Here is a 21864-nt window from a genome sequence, read left to right as displayed (position 1 = left end):
CTCTCTCTCTCTAGAATTCTCTGGATTTCTCTCTCTCTCTCGTTACTCCTCCAGATTTCTCTCCCTCTCTCCAGACAATTCCTCAGCCGCAATTGTTGACCCAAGTTGCAATAAAATAATAGGAAGAAGATGGTGTGGGAAGTCGGTGGATGTGCCGACTTTGACTCCTATAAATAGGGGCTGTTGTCTCTTGAAGTAAGAAGTGTGAGGAGTGTGTACGCAAAGTGTGGGGTGTGTACGTGAGTGTGTGAGTGGGTGGGAGTAGGTGGCGTGAAGTGTAGAGTGAAAAAGAGTGAGTGGGTGTGTGCAAGAATTGTGTTTGTGTGAGGTGTGAGAGGTGTATGAGAGTGGTGTGTGTAAAGAGTTTGCAATATTGCTTATATAAAATAAAGTGATTATTTTACTTGCACATCCACTTGATTTCTTGACAGAGGAGACTTCTTGCCACGAGCAAAGCGATGGGAGGGACCCTCGTGATGCTAAGCCCTCCTTCTCGAGCTTTGTCGAGCTCGGCTGTTCGACTATGGCCGCTGGAGCCTTTTCTTTTTTTAATAGTTTTATTTTTATTTTTACCCCCCCCCACCTTCTTCTTTTTTTCTCTTTTCATTTCTTTTAAATTTTTATAAAACTTAAGTTCTTACTAATGTGGCGCCCACCAACATTGACCTCATGGGTCTAAAAATGCTAATAAAAAAAATTCACGTTATTTTCCATTGATCAAAATTGGATGGGACTTACGAAAGGCTTGATTATACAAATTTAACAAATTTAATAATATGATTGTACTTTTTTAAATTTTAGGATTCAAATTTATTCTCATGACAAATTTTAGGAAGTTTGATGCATTTCTGTCTTCTTTTTATGACATCGATATCTTAGAAATTAGGAAGGTGAAATAGCGGAGCTCTGTTATTGTGGAGTAAATTGAAGGAGCAATGTTTTGAGAGAAGGCAAATCATACGTCATGACTTAATCGAAGATGCATAGATTGTTAAAATGTTAACTTTGCCTAGAGATAGCAAAGAATATTTGTTCGATACTCAAAATCAAATGTATTTACAGCTGGAAAAGAGCATTTGGTGATTTTTTTTTTGGGTCGGTAGTATTTGGTGATTAAACGAGGCCCGTTTTACATAATTTCCAAGATCAATCAAAATCCATGCACGTTTCAGATGTTCTTGAAGGCACCCGGTCGAAAGTTGATGGCTGTGATTTACGAGCCTGGAATGTCATTTACGAGCCTTAACACCGAGATATTGAGATCTTCCGATTTTCATTTGAAATGTTGGCTGGTTTTAAACTTGAACATTCATTTCAAGTTAATGATGATTTCTGCGATAGCGGAGAGATTGAAACTGATCCAAATCATGCAATCGGGTTTCTCGTCATAAAATGGAGGTCGTTGAAGAAGGAAAGCTAGTATTTCCATAGGAAGTTGGTTTTGTGATGACTGGAATTGATTGATATATCTCCAGATTTGGTTGGCATCTTTTCTCAAAGCAAGAATTTTTGATTGATTAGGTAGATGTGAGAGAACTGCAAGAGATTTGCTTTATGATCAGATAATCCGGCATTTTGAAAATTGACACAAGTAAACACGAGTTGCAACTTGTAACATATGCATGAAGCATAACAGAGAAAAACACTCGATTTTTTTTTTTTTAAATTAAAAAAGGTAAAGCTCGTTACAAAAGAGAATCACACTAATACAAGTCCTGATCATCACTAATGAAAGATAATTATAAAGCTAATAAAAATGTAAGTAAAATCTTTATAGTCCAGAACCTAATTACCCTAATCTCGAAAAACATTAATCAAACTAGAGGGCAACTCGGGCAGGCTCTGAAGCTTATCGCATCCCGATATGTCGAGTTCCTGGAGATGAGAAAGGCGGTGAAAACTTGGAGGTAGGCCAGAAATCCCAGTGCAGGTCAGTCTCAGAATTGCCAAAGACGACAATCTAGAAATGCCGTCGGGGATTCCCCCCTCTAAAATTGGGCATAACGAGAAATCTATCTCTTCCAGCTGCTCCAAATTCAGTATAGCTTCAGGAAACTCCCGTATGAGAGTATCCCTCATCCTAAGCACTTTCATAGCTTTCAAATCCTTGACTGACGGAGGTAACTCCTGAATCGCAGTGTGAGATAATTCCAGGGATTGCAATGACTTGAGGTTCCCTATTCCATCTGGAAGATTGAATAGCCTTCGACAGTTCTTCAAAGATAGCGTGTTCAGTTTCTTCAGCAATCCAATGGACATCGGGAGGGTGTGGATTGCAGTGCCATCTAGAGCTAGATATACGAGGGACTGCAAGTACCCGATTGAATCGGATATTTCAGTCAGGTTTTACAATTTCGAGCACTGAAAATTTTGAGCTTCATCATGGAATCTTTGGGAAACTAATCCGTGAAATGGAAGTTCCATCGATCAGCAGCTCTTCCAGGCCTCTCATGGGACCCCAATCTGGCAATTTATAGAGGAAACTGCACCCCTTCATATTCAAATAAACCAAATTCTCAGATCACCAACTGTTGGAGTGGCCCTCAACTGGCGACAAGGAGTTAGGGTCAAAACTTTCAGTTTCCTTGCCGGCAAAGATAAATAGGATATGATGGTAAATTTTGAGTTCCGAGAAATACATCGTCAAAAGAGAAAATGCGAAAAGATAGTAAATTCATTTCGTACCTCCTCAGAAAACTTCCAACCACCCCAGTCTTTGTGAACCCGACTGTCTGGCGATTGATTGTAAGAATCCTTGAGCCATGTATGCCAAGAAAGCCACCTTAATTTCGGAAGAAGAACATTAAAGCTTCCCTGGTTATTAGCCCAATCCAGCTTGAGGTACATCGAGTTCGGTATGCTAACAAGATGATCATATTTGAAAATGGTATTCCCTTCGGATCCATCACCAAAATTGAGCCTGAGGGCTTTGACTTTCTCAGTACCCTGTCAATCAAGCAAAGCAAAATTAACTAATAAAATAGCTGTCTTTTAGCATCATCACACTCAATGAATAATTGAACAAAACGGATCAACAACACTATCAATTGGCAGCTAAAGAAGAAAAGATGTGGCACAGTGCTCGCAGAAGTTACCTTCCTTCTTTTCAGTTGCAGTGCATCTTTGCGATCGCACAGCCAACTGCGCTTAAAAGGTTCATTGCGGTTTTCATTCTTGACAATTTCCTGGCCAAACTTCTTCAGTATTTCATGCACGAGTAGTTTTTTATCCTCTCCAATTTCAACAAAACACCTTGCTTGAAGAGCTTGAATTGATGTAGAAGGAAAATAATTATCGACACCCCATATGTTATGGGGGATTCTCTCGTCCATTCCATTAGAGAAGCATGCTATATCAAGAAATATCTGCTGTGCACTCTCATCTAGGTTGTTGTAGCTCTTCTCCAAGGCTTCTCGGACTCTCTTGTGAGGAGCAACTTCCAATGCAGTCAATGTTTCCCTCCACGCTTTCTTTGATTTAACAAGAAACAGAGATGAACCTGTCACTTCGAGTGCTAAAGGAAGCCGGCCAGTAGCTGCAACAATATCTGTTGACAGTTTGTTGTAATCCTCATAGGGAGAATCCGTTCCAAAAGCATGCCTATGGAACAATTTCAGAGCTTCATCTTGCTTCATCGGTTCAAGGACAAAAATTTCCGCACCATTGATGTTTATAAGGACGTCTTGTGTTTGCGATGTTAGAATGACCCTGCTCCCTGGGCCAAGCCAATCAAGCTCTCCGACTAATGCACTGAGCTGTTCGTGATTAGTCACATCGTCAAGAAGAACGAGGACCTTCACGGTGCAAAAGTTTTTCCGAATATGAAGCAGAGCTTTCTCAGAAGAATCAAACTTTTTGGCATTTCCTTTATCAAGGTCAGAAATTAGATTGTTCTGAACAGACAAGATGCCGTGATGATCAATTTCAGCTTGGATCGCCCCAAGAAAGCTACAGGCATCGAACAGATGATAAAGTTGATTATAAACATATTTGGCCAGAACCGTCTTACCCACCCCGGGGATGCCAAATATTCCTACCACTGTTACACTTGAGTCCCCAATTTTAACCGCTTGCCCATTGCGGTAGTCAACCTTCAGCTTAGCCATTATGCCTTGCACATGAGAGTCGACTCCAACTAATTGTTTCGGCACAACTAGGTCCTGCTTCTTCAGCATCTGCTCAACTTGGCAGACAATTTGCCTTACGACTTCGCCAGGAGACCTGCCAAATGTATATGGAATTAAAAGGACGTGGAAGGGGAGGATTGAAAGTGAAAGAAAACATATTTGTGCATGATGCTGCCGTTGTCAATGTTGTGATAACGAATATGTAATTGGATATGATTTAAACCTAGTTAATTTTAACTCAAAAGTAGGCAAGATACAAGAAAAAAGTAATCTCAAGCCAGAGCATGTCATGGAAATTACACTTCACTTTTTTCGTGGAGATGGTGTCCCTCCAACTCTCCGATCCGATGGAGAGGAGGGATACAGTTCTGCTTTTCGTGCTCATCCAAGGCCCTCTCAGAAGGGCCGCTGCAGTTGCGTACGTCCGACGGGTCGATGTAGTAGAAGATGGGGATGATGATGCGACTCTTATTGTCCATGCACTCCACCATTTGCTCCAATTCCAGGAGACAGCTCTGGCTGGACGCATACTCCTTGGAGATGATGGGTATTGATATCTTGCACTGCTCTATCACCTGGATCGGCTGGGGGAAGGTTTCTTCGCTTCTCTCCAGCTCTTCCTCAATTCTAAAGACGCTAATCCCAACATCAGTCAACATGGTGTACATGAAATCCGCGAAGCCCCTGCGCATGTCCGCCCCACTAAAGCTCAGGAATACTTCGTAGAGTGGCTGTCTAGACATTGACGAGGATTGATCGGTAACGTGACTAATGTCCATTGTTTGTGTAGCAGACCTTGAGAAAACGTGCGAAGGAGCTCGGTCAATAAGTACGCGCCCGCGCTTCGGATGGACAATCCTCACAGTTATAGAACAGAGTGGGTTCAGTTTTTGGTGAGCAAATAGACTGTTGACTGGTTGGTGGCGGTGGCGGTGTCCAGAAACCTATTCATTGTTTTGTTTGTGCGGAAAAAGAAGACAACACCTATTGATGATACGATGATAGCGATTACTTTATGCATGGTCTTACTATCTTCATTCTTCAAAGGAAGGTGTCCACGACCCACTATTTTAACAAAGCATTTAGAGTCCACCTATGGAGTCGAGCGCCATTTAAGCCAATAGATTGTCATGCACACGCCATTTGAATCTACAAGCATGCATCATAGAAAGTTATTAAGATATGTGATTGCGCTGTATACTGAACCAAAAACTTAAGCAATTATATGATAGATAACTGCACATGTCTTATATGTGCCTATCATAGTGTCTTTTGGCCTTTCAAATGCTCCAAGTACTGTTATGTGCCTAATGGATAAAGTCAGGCCTTTCATTGGGATATTTATTGTTGTACATTTCGGCGGCATTCTTTTCACGGTAAGGATAGGAATAACCCATGACACATCTCCTATAAGTATTCCAAGCTTTGAGAGAGCAAAATTTATTTGCTATGTCACTTACTTGATGGACAAGCTAATTTTCCTTGGATATGTGATGACTAGCTTAGGAATAGAGATGGATCCAAATAAGATTGAAGATATCACCTCATAGCAAACGCTCCAAAGGCTTCATGAGATTCGAAGCTTTCATGGCCTCACTTCTTCTTTCTACAGAACATAATAAAGAATTTCAGTTCCATTGCCCCACCAAATACTACATGCTTAAAGGAGAGAGGCTTCAGAGGATCGCAAAGGCGCTAGAGAGCTTTCAGCTCTTAAAGAATATAATCATTGAAGATCCAGTGTCGGTGCTACCGAACTTCGATTTGGTTTTTGAGGTTCATTGCGAAGCCTCAAACGTTGGCATCAATGTTGTACTCGGTCCAGAAGATCGTCACAATGCCTTTTTCAGTGAAAAACTAAATGATGCCAAACTTAAAAGTATTCAACCTGTGATAAAAGAGTTTAATGCTATAGTGCGTGCTCACAATCATTGGAGCCACTATTTGCTAACAAAAGAATGTGTTTTGTACTTTGACCATGAGGCACTTAAGCGCTTGAACTCTCAACAGAACTTTAATCCTTGACATGCAGGTTGAAGTGATTTTCTAAAATATTTTCTGTTTCTCCTCGAACAAAAATCTGGCAATCCGGCACTCAAAATCGAGCCCTGGATTCTTTAAGCCGCTGACATACATACGCTCCTCTCTACCATGCAAATCAAGGCTGTTGGATTTGAAGTAGTGAGAGATTTGTACGAGGAGGATCCAGATTCTGGGGAAATTTGGAAGTTAGCGGACAGTTTCACGGTCTAGACGGCTTTCTGTTCCGGGGCAATCTGTTGTGCTTCGCAGTATTCATTGTCAACCTGTTACTTTTCAAGCCCGTGATGGTAGACTAGCGGGTCCATTTTGGTCGTGACAGAACTTTGGCGCTTGTCAGAGAGAATTTTCATTGGCCAAAAACTGATGAAGGATATAAAGCGCGGCACATTGAGCGGGGCAAAACTGCCACGTTGCAAGACCTGGTGGCCGAACTCTGGTTTATACTTGCCGATGCCTATTCCACGAGCTGTCTGGGGAAGATATGAGATTGGACTTTATCGTGAGTTTGGCAATGACTAAACCCAACAAAGATATAGTCACGGCTTTAGCCGATAAATTTTCGAGAATGGCGCATTTTGTACTGGGTTTCAAGGTTCTTGATGCGTTTTCGACCAGAGACGGTCACTTTTTTTCGTGATGTCAAGTTTATGAGTCACTTTTACACATTATGGTGAAAAACAGGGACTCTAACATTGCCAGTCATCCTCATACCGATGGATAAACAGAGGCTGTTAACAGAATTTTGGGCAATTTATCGAGGAGCTTTATTTGAAAACGTGTTAAACAGTGGGCTTTTTTTATGCCTCAAGCTGAGTTTGCTCAATATTTTTCAACGAGTTGAGCTAACTGTGAAAGCCCATTTGAAGTCGTGCATGAAAAGCATCATTAAAGTCCTTTGCATCACATAGCATCACCTACAAAACGACAATTTATTCGAGACATTAAGAACGGGCTAAGGAAATCAACCATTACAAAAGGAAGTAAGGAAGGGAATTTTGAAGCAAACTGACAAGTATCGACTTCAAGGAAGGTGATCTTGTGTGAATTCATTTGAGAAAAGAACCGAGTTTCACCTAGTCGTCGTGCTAAGTTATCTCCTTGAGCACGTGATCATTTTCAAGTTTTAGAACGCATCAATGATATTGGCTAGAAAATTGAACCTAGATAGCATGGTGTTTCTGCTACATTCAATGTTGTTGATCTATCACCACATCAGGAAGACCTAGATGCTTGATGAAGTTGGCCTCGAGGGCAGAGTATTCTCCAACCGGGGGACAATCATATGAGAAATATTTTGAATCCTTATATGAGGATTTCAAAATTATCTCTTGTTATTAGAATAATATTTCTAGAATATATTTGCTTATAATCAAGCTCTATTTTGAATTTTTAAAAATTATTTTATCTAGATTAGGAATTTGATATTGATGTTGCCTACATAATTTGTTTTTCTTTTAAGCAAGTCATCTTTTCTTTGGTTACGTTTTAGGCTCCCTGTTATAGATGCCTAAGGTCCTTCATTGGAACACTGTTGAGTTATTGAATAAAATTTTTATTTTTGAGAAATGTCCTTATTATCTTTTTCTCTTTGTTTTCTATCTGTCCCTTTTGGTGGATTCCTATGGTTCCCGAGTGATTAAGAAATTGTTGTATGATTAAAGGAATATTTAAATTGGGAACATTGTCCAAAAAATCTTAAATCTATTGCGTTTTTATCAATTCAATTCGTAACATTTTCAATATTACTAGTTAAGTTCTAAACATTTTGACTCAATCTAGCTAATTTTGACTAGAGATTATTGAAGTAGATGCCGGTCGTCCTAAATGACATGAATAATACTGATGTGTGGATATTTTTAATAATATTTTGGTATTTTTTAATATATTTTTTGGTTTTTTACTTTTCTTTATTTTTTTTTAGGGTTTTAAACTTTGGGCCAACGAGAGTCGATGACTAGCCCTCACAGGCCATAGGCAAGGGTGTTGCGGGCCTCGCTGGCTTTGGGCAAGAGTCGCCATGCCCTTGCCGGCCCTAAGTTAAAAAAAAAAAAAAAAAAAGAAAAGAATAAAAAATGCAAAAAAATATTAAAATATTATTTAAAAAATATCAACGTTAACCGGTCATGCTACATAAGATGGCTAACGATCACATCAATGATTTTCACCCTAAATTGGCTGGATGGACTCCATTGATAAAATATGAAAATGTTTTAAACTCAATTAGCAAAATTCAAAAACTTAACACTAAGTTGGCAAAAATGTGATAGATTTAAGATTTTTTGGATAATTTTTCCTATCTAAATTCTTCGTAATGAGGTATCCAACCTCGCCAAGGTTGACAAATTCTTTTATTTATTTATTTTATTCATTCGACACAGTCTCACGCATTCACCACACCGCCATATTTTGAAATCTCCCTCAGCCATATGTTTCGGTCATTCATAAATTTCAATCATTAACATATGACTTCAGCTAATAAAATCTATTTTATAAACACACACAAAAAAAAAAAGGGCCTCCCAAGCAATCTGTCGGTTTCTTCTCATCGTTCAGCTGATAGAGAGAGACACACACACACACAGAAGCAGGTCTAAGAAGAGATGGGTCAAAATAGCTAAGTCTGACTGCGGCAGAGCAACGACCGGAGAGAGGGAGCTAATTAGCTAGTACGATTAAAAAGAGAAGAAACTAAGTTTTTTAAATTATGTATGTGGCCTGTAATAGTATGATTTATTTGTGATCCCCAACCATACAAACTTGATGAAAAATATAGGCCATTAAAATATGCAAGGGTTGGAAATTGCTATTACTTTTCTTATGTGCCAGGAAGATGTTCACGGGTTGCATGGATTTAAAACAATATATGTTTTTATTGTATCCTAAACGTTGGCTATTAATCTATTTTGCATTAATCATTGGGATTCGCCCTAGTGGCCACCATTTCAACATGGAAGGGGGAGGTGAGGGGTTCAAATCCCCACCTTCTCAAGGGGGGATGGGGTGGGGACGCGTAAGTTTCAAGAGTGAGTTTCGATTCTCACGCCGCAAGAGAGCGGGACAAAAGTCCGAGTGAGTATAAAGTAGGAATACAATAGTGACGACAAAAAAAAAAAAGGATCCATTTTGCACTTATTGTTAGTTCAAGTAATTATTAGGTACACTGAATGCAATCGGTATTGTCCTCATTTATTAATTAAGTTCTTCAAAATTACTTTATTTTTTCCTTAAATGAGTCCATTTTTTTTATGAGGTGTTAAAATTTTCTGATAATTGATTAATTTTTTATTAAAAAATTATTAAAAATTCAAAAAGACATCAAAGAATTATCTTATTAAAGTTATCTGAAATTATGTTATTAATCATAAATCATCACTAATTATGAATTTGGTCATTTTTTGTGACATATAAAAATTGTGTAAATTAAAAATATTTTTAACCTTTTTTTTTTTTTTGATCGTATAAAAATATTTTTGTATTTTAAAAATGATAGAAATGATGGTCTTTATATTTGCTAAAATTTATTTCTGCTGATTTACTGATATTCATTTATTTACTAATCTCATTTAGTCGTCAACTATGGGCTCTCATGTTATGGATAGCTTTCTAATGATTGTCTAACACTATTTTTTGCGAAAACATTTTGTTATGTTGCGCATCCATATATTATTTAACTCTTTCATAATTATCTTAATTGCAAAGTGATAAGAGTTATCTAATTATGCATTTAATCATAGGCCTATCAAGCTTTCATTCATATCTGTTCATAAAATAATGTAATTTAACCCTTTAACCTTATACTATTAAAAATTTGTTATAAATGATGGGTTCTTTCGTTTATTTGATAGAATTTATTTTATTGATTTTGCTGTGTTCATTTATCCGAATGATATGAGCTGTAATTTTCTAGTGATGCTTTATCAAATAGAAGGTGTCATGTATCCCTAGCATCTATGAAATATGTATTCTTGTATTAAAATGCCCTTCAAAATAGTTTTTTTTTCTTTTTTTCTTTTTTCAAATTTTTTTGCTTGTGTTAATAGGTAATTTATTATTATTTTGTTAATTTTCACTTGTACATAAAATATGTGTTATCATCTTATTTTGATCATTTTAAATAATTTCTTTGTTAAATATGAGTTGGCATGTCATGTAATATTTTAACGATGTTCTAGTATCATTTTTTTGTGAAATAGTAGAAAATGCTTATGAGATATGTTTACTTTGCCATTAATAGTAGCATAAATAGGCAAGACCCACTCCCATTTGTATGGAGCAAGAGTGAAGCAAAGACCTAGCGTGAGTCTTGTGAGAGATTTAAGTCTCTAAGTCTTGAGAAGGAGTGGGGTCCAAAAATGGAGTGTTGTGCACTATAGTGCATGGTATTGTGTAGAGTTGAGCAGTTTCCGATTCCGTACAGGTTTAATCTGAAACCTTAAATCTACCTATTAGAACAGATTCCTTATTTCTTGGAACTTGGAACCTACTTGGAACTTGAAACCTACATGTCATAAACTCTAGGTTCCATGATTGATTCTAGGTTCCATGTAGGTTCTACCTATATTATTAAGTGAACGATTGTAATGAATCATTACTTGTCATGACTACCACTTGCTGTTACAATCTACTGACTTCAACTTATATTTATATACATGAATAATATAAAACAATAATAAACTCAAAGTCTTAGTCATAAAATGTAAACTAAAACTAGTGATTCCAAATTACACAACTCATCATCGAACAATATGAAATACTGGAGGATTGTGCGAATATATTGACCAAGAAAAATATAAAAGCTTATTTCATACTCCGAATTCCACCAGCCTAGAATTTGAAACCTACTCGTCAAAACAAGTTCCCTAATTTTTAGAACCTAGAACCTACCCTACATATCTTGAAACTTAGAATTGGATAGGTTCCCACCGGTCTGGTTCTTTGGTTCCAAATTCTACCCTTGAACCGTGCTCACCCGTAGTGTTGTGGAGTGGCGTGAGCGGAGAGTGGCTTGTGTGTAGAGTAATGAGTGTAATGATAAAAGAGTTGCGAATAGTGAAGTGTGCATTATAAAGCAGAGAGTGTTATTAGTGTGTGAGTGGTGCTATGTATTTGTTAGGAGTGTGCAAAATGGACCATTCGAACCAGGAATCACCTAAACAATATCAGATTGGTCGATTTGGTTTGGTTCTCAGGAGTGTCCATTCAGTTCTTGGTTCCTAAAAGTGGAATCGGTGTCTAGGTAGTCTAATTCCTGGTTCTAATAAGAATTGGATGGGACCGAATAAATATTTTTTTTTTTTTTATTATCTCTTCAAAAAAATTAGTAAAATGTAAATAAACATTATCTTGGTCCGGTTCCAAGTAGTTGGAAAAAAGTAATGAGAAAAAAAGTTAGTGGGAAAAAAAGTGACTAGTTCTTGGATCGGATCGAAACCGGATACGAGAATGGACCATTAATTTGGTTCTCGAGTCTTAAGACCAACCGATCTAGTCCCTAGTTCCATATTTTGGGAATCATATAGGATTGGGAACCAATCACCTCTAGTATTTGTCCTTGTATTAATAAACAAGAGTTTTATTGTAATTGACAACCACTTGATCCTCAATGTCACATTGAACAAATTAAAAGTTTAGGGACTACATTGCACATTGGCCAAAATTCATAGATCATTTGTTTCATTTCTCCTTTTTGAATTGTTCAACTTTTATTGAGCATCTTATTTAGCACAAATCTACCATCTTTATTCCTCCTTTGATGAGTAATTTAGATAGATTCAAAGAAGGGAAACATGCTAGAAAAGTCCTAAGCCTATTGTATTTATGCAAATTTAGTCTTAACTTTTTTTAATAGTGATAATTTAGTTATAAACCTTTAGATCTCGTGCCAAGTTAGTTCTAAACATTTTGACCAAATTCCAATTTAATCCTTCTGGCCATAGCCAAATATTGTTGATATGGACGCTAGTCGGCCTATTTGACATGGTTGGCATGTTGTAAACAACTTTTAAATAATATTGTAGTATTTTTTTCGAAATTTTTTATATTTTATATTTTCTTTCTCCTTTGTTTGTTCTTTTCTTTCTCTTTTCTTTTATTCCTTCCCTTCCTTCTTCCTCTAGCCGGTTGCTGAGGTCTAACAATCAACCAAAGGCGAAGGTCGGCAAGAGAACTTGATGGCCTTTGGCAATCCTCATCAGCCACTGAGGAGGCTCGCTTGGCCACTCGTGGCCTTCAGCAAGGGCTTGAGCCTTGCCTAGGGCTAGTTGAGGTCAAGTCTCACCCTCACTAGTGGTCAACGATGCTCGCTAGAGGCCAACGAGTCAACCTTAGCCTTTAGCTAGTCATCAATCAGCAAACAACTGAGGAAGAAAAAGGAAGGGAAGGAGAAAAAAAAAGGAAAAAGAATAAATAAATAAATATTTTTTTGAAAAATATTAAAATATTATTAAAAGTTCACGTTAATATTAGTCCGTGCCATGTGAGTCGGCGTCCACATCAGAAAAATCTAGTCAAAATTAGTTGAATAGATTAAATTGGCATTGGGTAAAAAATTTTATGACTAAATTAGGGCGATAAAATGTTTAGGACTTAATTAGCACTATTGCAATAAGTTTAGGATTTTTGTGACACTTTTCCCCTCAAAGGAAGCTAAGAATATGCATGAGGTTGATGGATTAGAAGATTTAGTTTGGAAATTTTAGTTTGAATCTGTTTTGAATGAGTTCACATTCCGAAGGAAAAAGAGAACTGAAAAGTCAAATCCATTTTGTACGGAAATTCTAAGCTGGGGGAGGTTGCATGATTCGCTAGGTTTACGTGCATATTTTTACTTTGATGGTATGCCTTATATGTTTTGTAATTGTGTTATCTTATCAAATTATTATCTTAGAGCACGGTCCTCTATGGTTCTTTCAAAGTACTTTTGTTAATTTAGTCATAAATATTTTAATTTTACCAATTGAGTTATAAATATTTTCAAATTTTGATAAATGAGTCTATCCAACCAATTTTACGGAAATCATTGACATGAATGTTAATCATCGTATGTGGCATGATAAACAATATATATTGACGTAAATAATTTTTGATAATATTTTAATATTACTTATTTATTTTCTTCTATTTTCTTATTCACTTTTTTTTAAGGCAAGGGCCGCAAGGCCGCCTTGCCCATGTCCACAATGGCCTTCTGGGTGAGGGTCGAGGACACGGGTGAAGTTAGCCCTGTTGTAGATGAGGCCGCCTTCACCTACGATCAACGAGGCCATGGCAAGGCTTGCCTCACCCACGGTCACGACGACCTCGTCTAGATCTAAGCAAGGCCAAGTGAGGGCTGCAACCCTTGCCAGCAATGAGGGCCAGACAACTCTCATTGGCCACAATAGGAAGTGAAGAAGAAAATAGAAGAGAAGGAAAAAAAAAGAAAAGAAAAATTAAAAATCCAAAAAAATTTAAAATTTAATAAATTTCGGATTATAAAAAATTAATAAATTTTGGACATTGGTTATGCCACCTAGGATGGTGGTATTTACGTTAGTAATTTATGGCCAAAATTGATTTGATGGACTCAATTGACAAAAGCTGAAAATATTTATGATTCAGTTAATAAAATTGAATGATTTAGAACTACATAGGTAAAATGCAATAAGTGTGTGAGTCGTGATCATGAATTAGATCAATCGATTTCGTCGGGAGGATATCTCAAAAGCAAGATCCTTTGAGTCTGTACGTTTTTTTCTTCGGCTAAGCAAGACTTTTTTTTTTTCTACCAACACTCCTTATGTCAATCTTGGAGCATGCAACCCATTTAAAACAACCATCTAATTAATTCAGAAACTCGTCACTACCGTCGACCACTCTCTGTGCTATTATGAGCACATGTAGAGGCTATTAAAAAATTGTGAATTGCCGACTCAAATTAGGAAATCTTGATTTTCTTCCTTTTTATCATTAATCCAAGATCAGGCTCTGCCAAATTTTGGACGCCACTGAGAATTTGCTTGGAGATTAAGTTTAGGACTGAAGGCATCCAAAGTTCAAACTCAAGCTCAATACATTAATTAACGAAGAGCATTAATTATACACAAGTTAGCTGAGATAAAACGTCCTGATTTCCTTGGAGTCACTAGCGTGTATAATGGCAAAATTATGTGAAAACGAGATTGCATGGACTTTAGAGCCATAATTTTTAGGAGATTAAAAGCCAGCCCCCTCAATTATTTAACTAAAATCAAGTTTCTGATCTTATGTAAATTTGATTTTGATTACCATCATTACTCTTAAGTGTTAAATGAAATGAAATAAAATAATATAATGAGACATTTAAATCAATAGTGATGGATGCAGAAATCTCAGTCCCTCCTATTGTTTGCTCTAATATGTAATAACTGAGTAGAGTTTCGTTTTTCATATGTTTTTACGTGAATTACGACTCAGACGAAGAAAGTTTGATTTTCTCCCTTTTTATCTTTAATCCGAGATCAGATTCCACCAAATTTTGGATTCCACTTAATTTGCTTTGAGATAAAGTCCAAGTCATAAAAGATCCAAAATTCGGGCCATAATAGGTCAGATTTCATTACGGGCTCAAACTCCGGAGAATAAATTAACAAAAAGCATCAAATATGCATTAGTTAACTGCGATAAAATGTCCTAAGTCCTTGGGAGTGGGGAGTCAATAGTGTGTATAATGGAAAAATTAGGTGAAAATCAGATTGCATGGACTTGGTAGCCATAATAAAAAGTTAACCAATCCCTTGAGCTGGGTTCCAGATACGAATAAAATCGAATTTCTAATCTTCCGTTGCATTTGGTTTTAAGTATCATCATTACAAGTATTATCAATACCACCATGCTTAAGTTTCAACTAATAAAAAAATAAAAAATAAATTAAGGAGTCATTTAAGCCGAGAGTGATGGGTGTAGAAATTTAACCCATGAGGTTAAGAAGAGATCAAATTTATTTATAATAATACCAAAGTTAGAATTGGAGAGGGCAGATATACTTCTATGCAAACTTTCATATAAATCGCAGCATATTTCTCACAAAAACTTGCACTAAGCACTGGGCGGCAGGGGCAACAGCTCAACGAACCTCCCTTTCTATTCGTCATTAAGCGCGGATATGGATGCGATAAACACGACAACCCCCTTTTCTTCCCTTCTTTGTGGCAATTGGTTGGAGCAAACATTACATGTAGACCTGTGAAATAAGGTTATGAGGTCAGGTTCGAGTCAAGTCGAAAATGATCCAACCTAAATTAACCTATATAATTCGTTTTGACTTATTGTTATGTAATGCAAGTTTGGGGTACGAATGACAACGTTCTATTTCGGGAAACTATTTCTTTTCAAAAATAGTTTTTTCCTATTTCTGAGTAAAATAAGATGTTTGGTAACTATACAAAATTTATATTCTTGGAATAAAAAAAGAATGGAAATGCGATTGGTACAATTTATAAATTTATGTATTTATTCGTTTTTTCTTCTTGCTCACGAGATCGGCAGTGGCAGTAGGCTGCCGACGGTTGGATGGTGGTGACGGCGGCAATGGCGGTCTTTGGTCGGTGGGTTGTGGGCAGCGGCGACCATCGCCGGCAATCGAGCGACGGCGGTGGCAGTCGCTGATGGTCCAGTGGCAGCGGTCGGCTAACGATGGCCATGGGCGGCTGAAGGTGGTCGATAGTTGGCGGGCGATCAACGATGGCCGCAACAAGGAAGAAGAACAAAAGAAAAATAGAAAAGAAAAAAATGACTTATTTCTAGAAATTATTCCTATGAACAAGAAGCTACTTTTTTTGTTTCTTGTTCATGTTCCAAATCTATTCCCCAACCACTTTTCTATTATGGGGAATAGAAAAATAAGTTAAGCGTTACCAAATGGATTTATGTTCTTTTTTTGTTTAGAGGAACAAAAGAACAGAAATCAGGAGAAATAAAAACGTTACCATGCAGGCCCTTGGTGACTCATACCTAACCCACCCAATTTGACTTGTATTATTAAAACACTTCTATACACAATCCAATTTAAAAAAAAAAAAAAAAAACTCATATCCAAACCAAGGTGAGTGCGCATAGTGAGCGAGCACAAGATCAAGTTATAGAGGTGTGTTAAATCTAAACAAGCTGTGAAGCCATTTAACACCCATATTATTTTGAGTTTTACCATTCTAAATCCAGTTATGATCCAATTGCTGAATATAATTAACTCATATAACAACTCATGCCATGAACTATGGGTTAAAAAATGAATCTATGACCTATTTTTGATAAGCCTAATTACATAGATGAATAGTGAATCAGTTACATTAAGTCAAACTAAACTTCCAGATTAACCTTTTGATTACTATAACTTAATATTCAATATGAAATATCACCCGCCTAGCTAAGAATCTTCGAACACACATACATGCCCTACACTAAAGTCTTCTTTCTCTGTCCAAGGCTTGAAATTATTGTTCTCGCTCCCGTGTGTCATGTCGAAACTTTTATGCTGGCGTAGATCCTCCACGTTATGTAAAGACTAACACGCAAAATAGTTCTTCAAGAAGAAAGTACATCTGACTTGGGCGTTCCTGCAGGATTATCTTGGTATGTACGTACAAATCAGCTATACTTTCAAGGGCACAATTTGCTTAGGTAACAAAATGAATAATATTTCCAATGAAATAACTTGCTAATATAAGAAAGTGATTAGGTAAAAGAAAATTATAAACTTACACTTCTCCAAATACAAAAAGAAAATCATGGCTATGCACATAATTCCTACAATTCCTAGGTTTGAATAGTTTTATTGCCATAGTTGTGCACGAGTTCATTGCAGTTCTGCGCATGATTTGTCTAATTCCTAGATTTGAACAGCTTCATCAGCATGGTAGTACACGTGATTTCTCTAATTCCTTTCTCTAATTCTCTCTGGTTCCTAGATTTGAACATCATCGTGGTTGTGCAAATAATTTATCTAATTTCTAGGTAGATAATGATAGTTTTACGCATGATGTCTCTAATTTTTTTTTTTTTTCTAAATTCTATGTTTCAAGGTAGCTTCATTATCGTGGTTATGTACATGATTTCTTCCCTTCTCTAATTTCTAAGTTCGAATATCAACATGCTCGTGTACCTGATTTCTCTGAACATCATCATTTTGTGCGAATGATTTCTCTAATCCCTTTATCTAACTCCCAGGCTTGAACATCATCATTGTTGTGTGCATGATTTTCTAATTCCTTTCTCTAATACTTAGATATAAGGATAATTATAAATAAAAAAAAGTCATAAACCTATTGTAATTGTGTCAATTTAATCTTAAACTTTTTTTTTGGGCCAATTCAATCCTACACCTTTAGCAATTGTGTCAATTCAATCTATCTAACTAATTTTAGCCAGTCGGTGTTAACATGGACGTTAGCTGGCCAATACTAAAGTAGATAATTTTTAATAATACTTTATTTTTAAAAAAAATTTATGATTTTTTTTTCTTTTTCCCCACACTACTAGCAGTGCTCGCCAACCACTAGGCGAGGGCCGTGAAGTCCTCATCGGCTATTGGTGAGGGTTGCAACCCTTGTGGCCCTCACCCAACCTCACCTAGATCTAGGCAAGGCTTGGTGGTTATGGGTGAGGTGGCTTTGCTCAGATTTGGGCAAGACTAGCCTTGCTTGGGGGCTGTGGCAAAGGTGGCTATGGCCTCACTAGTAGCTAGCGAGGCCATAGCCACCTTCATCCACGGCTGGGGAGGCTGGACTCACTAAGATTTAGGCAAGGCCACCTTACTTGAAGCCCCTAGGCCTTGCCTAGATAGAAAGGAAAAATGATACTAGCTTTTGTAGATAGAAAAAGGGGAAAAAATACTAGAAATGTCATAATTTTCGTATGATATTCAATGCCACATTGCAGCAAAAATAATCACTTATATACCTTTAGCAACAATATCTGGCAAAAAAAATTATGTCGCCTTTTTATTAAAAAAAAGTCCACATGGAGGATGAGGTGGCCTTTAAGAATATCCGACTTTTTTTAATCATTGATGGGGGGAAACCTAGGGTTTCATTTTGTTTAATCGTAGAATTTGAACCACTGCCATGCCTTTCTCATAAATAGCTTGGATCTTTGCTAGCTGTTAAGTGTTTGATGTGTTAGTTAAACCATGCTTATGATTCAATGGCGAGAATCAAGAGAGAGGAAAACGAGGACCAAGCATGTCTCTATTCTCGATTTCTTTTTCCGATTGCTTGAAGTGGTAGCGATTCTTCACCTGCTCTTCCAAATTCATCTCCCGGTACCTCCTCAATGGCATCTGCAAGGTTCATTTACAAAAAAAAAGATGAATAGGCCTAGCCCTGAGGTCATTTGGAAGAGATAAAGAGTTTCTTTGTTAGTAGTTTCGCAATCCAGTTGTGTAATTTGTGGATAACCATGACAAGAAAAGGGAAAACCCTAGGCTTATGAGCTTTGAAGAAAGCTCAATCGAGTAGCAGCAAGGCCGAACTACAATTCATGGTAGGTCAAATAGCTCGACCCTTAAGGCCAGCAAGTACGCCAAGCGTGTCAGCGCTAAAGCTTCGGTCTACCTCACCGCCATCCCCGAGTACCTTGCAATTGAGGTATGGTTTTGCTGATTTCCTGATTCAGCTTCTTTACGTTCTTTATTAATTGAGAGTCTAATTGATTTTGCAAATCATCCAAGGACTAGTCAGTTAGGGTTCAAGGTTTGTTTGTCAATCTACTATTGCTATCTCTTTGTTCAGTTTCATGGCCTAAAGGAACGTGATTTGTGTTCATGGTTTTTGTACATTCTCGAATTCCTGGGCTTGAATGGTTTCGTCATCATGGTTGTGCATATGATGGTTGTGCACATTATTTCTTCCTTTCTCTAATTCCTAGGTTTGGGCATCATCATTGTTGTGCACATGATGGTTGTGTGCATAATTTCTTCATTTCTCTAATTCCTAGGTTTGAAAATCATCATGGTTACACACACGATTTCTCTCATTCCTGTGTTTGAATGGTTTCAACATTATGGCTCTGCGCAAAATTTCTTCTTTTCTCTAATTCCCAGGTTTGGACATCATTATGGTTGTGCATATGATGGTTGTGTTTATGATTTCTTACTTTCTCTAATTTCTAAGTTTGAATGGTTTCATCATCATAGTTGTGCATATGATTTCTTCCTTTCTCTAATTCCCAAATTTGGACTCATCATGGTTATGAGCATGATTTCTTACCTTTCTCTAATTCCAAGGTTCGAACATCATCAAGGTTGTGCACATGATTTCTTCCTTTCTCTAATTCCTAAGTTTGGACATCATCATGGTTGTGCAAATGATGATTGTGTGTATAGTTTCTTCCTTTCTCTAATTCCTAGGTTTGAACATTATTGTGGTGTATAAATGATTCACTAATTCCTTTTTCAATGGTTTCATCATCATGCTTGTGCCTATTATTTCTTCCTTTCTCTAATTCCTAGGTCTGGATATCGTCATGGTTGTGCACATGATTTCCTCTTTTCTCTACTTCCTAGGTTAGGACATCATCATGGTTGTGCACATGATGGTTGTGTGCATAGTTTCTTCATTTCTCAAATTCCTAGGTTTGAATATTATCATGATTGTATAAATGATTCACTAATTCCTTTTTCAATGGTTTCTTCATCATGCTTGTGTACATTATTTCTTCCTTTCTCTAATTCCTAGGTCTGAACATCATCATAGTTGTACACATTATTTCTTCCTTTCTCTACTTCCTAGGTTGGGACATCATCATGGTTGTGCACATGATGGTTGTGTGCATAGTTTCTTCTTTTATCTAATTCTTAGGTTTGAATATTATCGTGGTTGTAAAAATGATTCCCTAATTTATTTTTCAATGGTTTCATCTTCATGCTTGTGCACATTTTTCCTTCCTTTCTCTAATTCCTAGGTCTGGACATCATCATGGTTGTGCACATGATATCTCTAATCCTAGGTTTGAATGGTTTCGTTATCATGGCTATGCGAATGATTTCTTCCTTTCTCTAATTTGTAAGTTTGAACATTACCATGGTTGTGCACATGGTTTCTCTAATTTCTATATTTAAATAATTTCATCATCATGGTCATGATTTGAATGGTCACCATAGAGAGTTTGGTAAGATTGACAATGCTTGAAAGAATGGTGGTTATTCTAGAACTTGATATTACTCTGGAAACGTGAATTTAAGTGCCATTTGTTAATGGGCTAATCACTCATAGACAAGAGACATAAATGGGCTGTACTCAACGTACTCAATGTTGTTTATGTATTCAGCAGCAGAGCAAAAAAACAATATGAGGATTGAAGTAATGGGCTAAGTGCGGAATAGAATTATAGAATCAACATAAATATATGAATAAATAAACAAACATGAAAACCTATAATAGAACTAGACCGGACACGATAACGTCAATTAAATTGATCTTTTCACTAAATGAGTCAATCTAGCAATGCCTTATAACACATAAATCTAAAATGCTGGAGAAAAAAGATATTGCCAAATAAACAATGCAATTTTTTTTTTTGGTAAAGAATAAACAATGCAAAAAATTGTGCCACAAAAGATCTGATTTTTCGTATGCTTAGAAATTTTTCCTTAGACAAAAGGAGTAAAGGATACTATAGTTTAGTTACAATACGCAAAGTTTCTTGGATCTGCTTTGTCAACTTCATTTTTGAGAAAACAAATTTCATGAATCTTCCGATAGTGATTTCTCAATAACAAAAAATCATAGCATTAGAGATCTTGAGTTCTTAGTTCTTATTTGTAAAGCGTATGTAAACCTATGAAGAATATTCTAATGCACTGGAATTCTTTTTCGGGAGCTGGACATGTTAATTGTCCAAGCCCAAGCCCGCTCAAGGCCATATTCTATACATGTGAATCTCGCTAAGTAATGGAGATCCAAAGAAGTAAATAGGGATCTTGCTGTTATATGGTTATGTAAAGTTTACAATTAAGGAGCAGAACCGAACGTAGAAGCCCAGTTTGTCGATTTGCTGGGGTGAACCCGGCCCGGTGTAGAAAATGGCCATGAAAGTGGAGCTAAACTGACGGGCTCTTTCTCACTCTTTCAAATTTCCAGAATGAAGTAAAGGGAATCGTGTGCAAACTAGTCGATCTTCTTCTTCCTCATGCCTAGGTGAGGTCAATCCTTGTCATGGTTGGGCGAGGTTGGCCTCACTCGATGTCGCCTCTAGCCAATTCCTAGAAGAGAATATTAATATATATATATATATATATATATATATATATATTATCACAAATTGTCTACATCAATGTAGTCCACGCTACATAGGATAGCTAATGTTCACGTTAGCCAATTTCTACCAAAATTAGTTGAAATGATTCAATTGGCATAATGTGAAAAAGTTTATAACTCAACTGACAAAAATGAAAGATTTATAATTGAATTGACATAAGTGTAATAGGTTTAGAACTTTTTAAATAATATTTTCGTATTAACGTCCTTGATTAATAATTGCTGCCATGGGACGAAAATTTGCTTGTTCCTCCTACTCACCCACTGAGAGGCGCTACCGTGGCGCTGTGTCGACCTGTCGCATGGTGGTCACCTATACGTTTGGTCATCCGGATAATAATCAGGATATGATAGGATAAAGTAGGATATTAAATCCTTTGGATAATAAAGGCGGACATATCTAATCCTATCAAGTGTTTGGTGCA

The 21864-nt window shown here is 36.9% G+C and overlaps 1 protein-coding gene across 1 annotated transcript; it reads right to left on the bottom strand.

Annotated features, from left to right (window-relative positions):
• Positions 1-2429: 2429 nt before the first annotated feature.
• On the bottom strand, positions 2430-4951 carry LOC120293093 (disease resistance protein RUN1-like). The gene is made up of 3 exons (XM_039311851.1): positions 4428-4951; positions 3096-4221; positions 2430-2946 (listed from the first exon to the last, which is right to left on the bottom strand). The coding sequence occupies exons 1-3, from the start codon at positions 4904-4906 to the stop codon at positions 2644-2646; spliced, it is 1908 nt and encodes a 635-aa protein (XP_039167785.1). The 5' UTR covers positions 4907-4951; the 3' UTR covers positions 2430-2643.
• Between the last annotated feature and the right edge of the window lie 16913 nt (positions 4952-21864).

This window comes from Eucalyptus grandis, chromosome 5 (genome assembly GCF_016545825.1).
Source record: "Eucalyptus grandis isolate ANBG69807.140 chromosome 5, ASM1654582v1, whole genome shotgun sequence".
In the NCBI taxonomy this organism is placed as follows: Eukaryota; Viridiplantae; Streptophyta; class Magnoliopsida; order Myrtales; family Myrtaceae; genus Eucalyptus; species Eucalyptus grandis.
Note: the sequence above shows the minus strand (reverse complement) of the source record. Positions and strands in the feature narration are given on the sequence as shown.

Bases quoted from the DNA above. Each gene is read 5' to 3' on its own strand.
- LOC120293093 (XM_039311851.1), bottom strand. From the start codon at position 4,906: ATGGACATTAGTCACGTTACCGATCAATCCTCGTCAATGTCTAGACAG. The intron at 4,222-4,427 runs GTAATTTCCATG...TACATTTGGCAG, and splicing joins CTCCACGAAAAAAGTGAAGT to GTCTCCTGGCGAAGTCGTAA. The intron at 2,947-3,095 runs GTAACTTCTGCG...CTTGATTGACAG, and splicing joins TGCAACTGAAAAGAAGGAAG to GGTACTGAGAAAGTCAAAGC.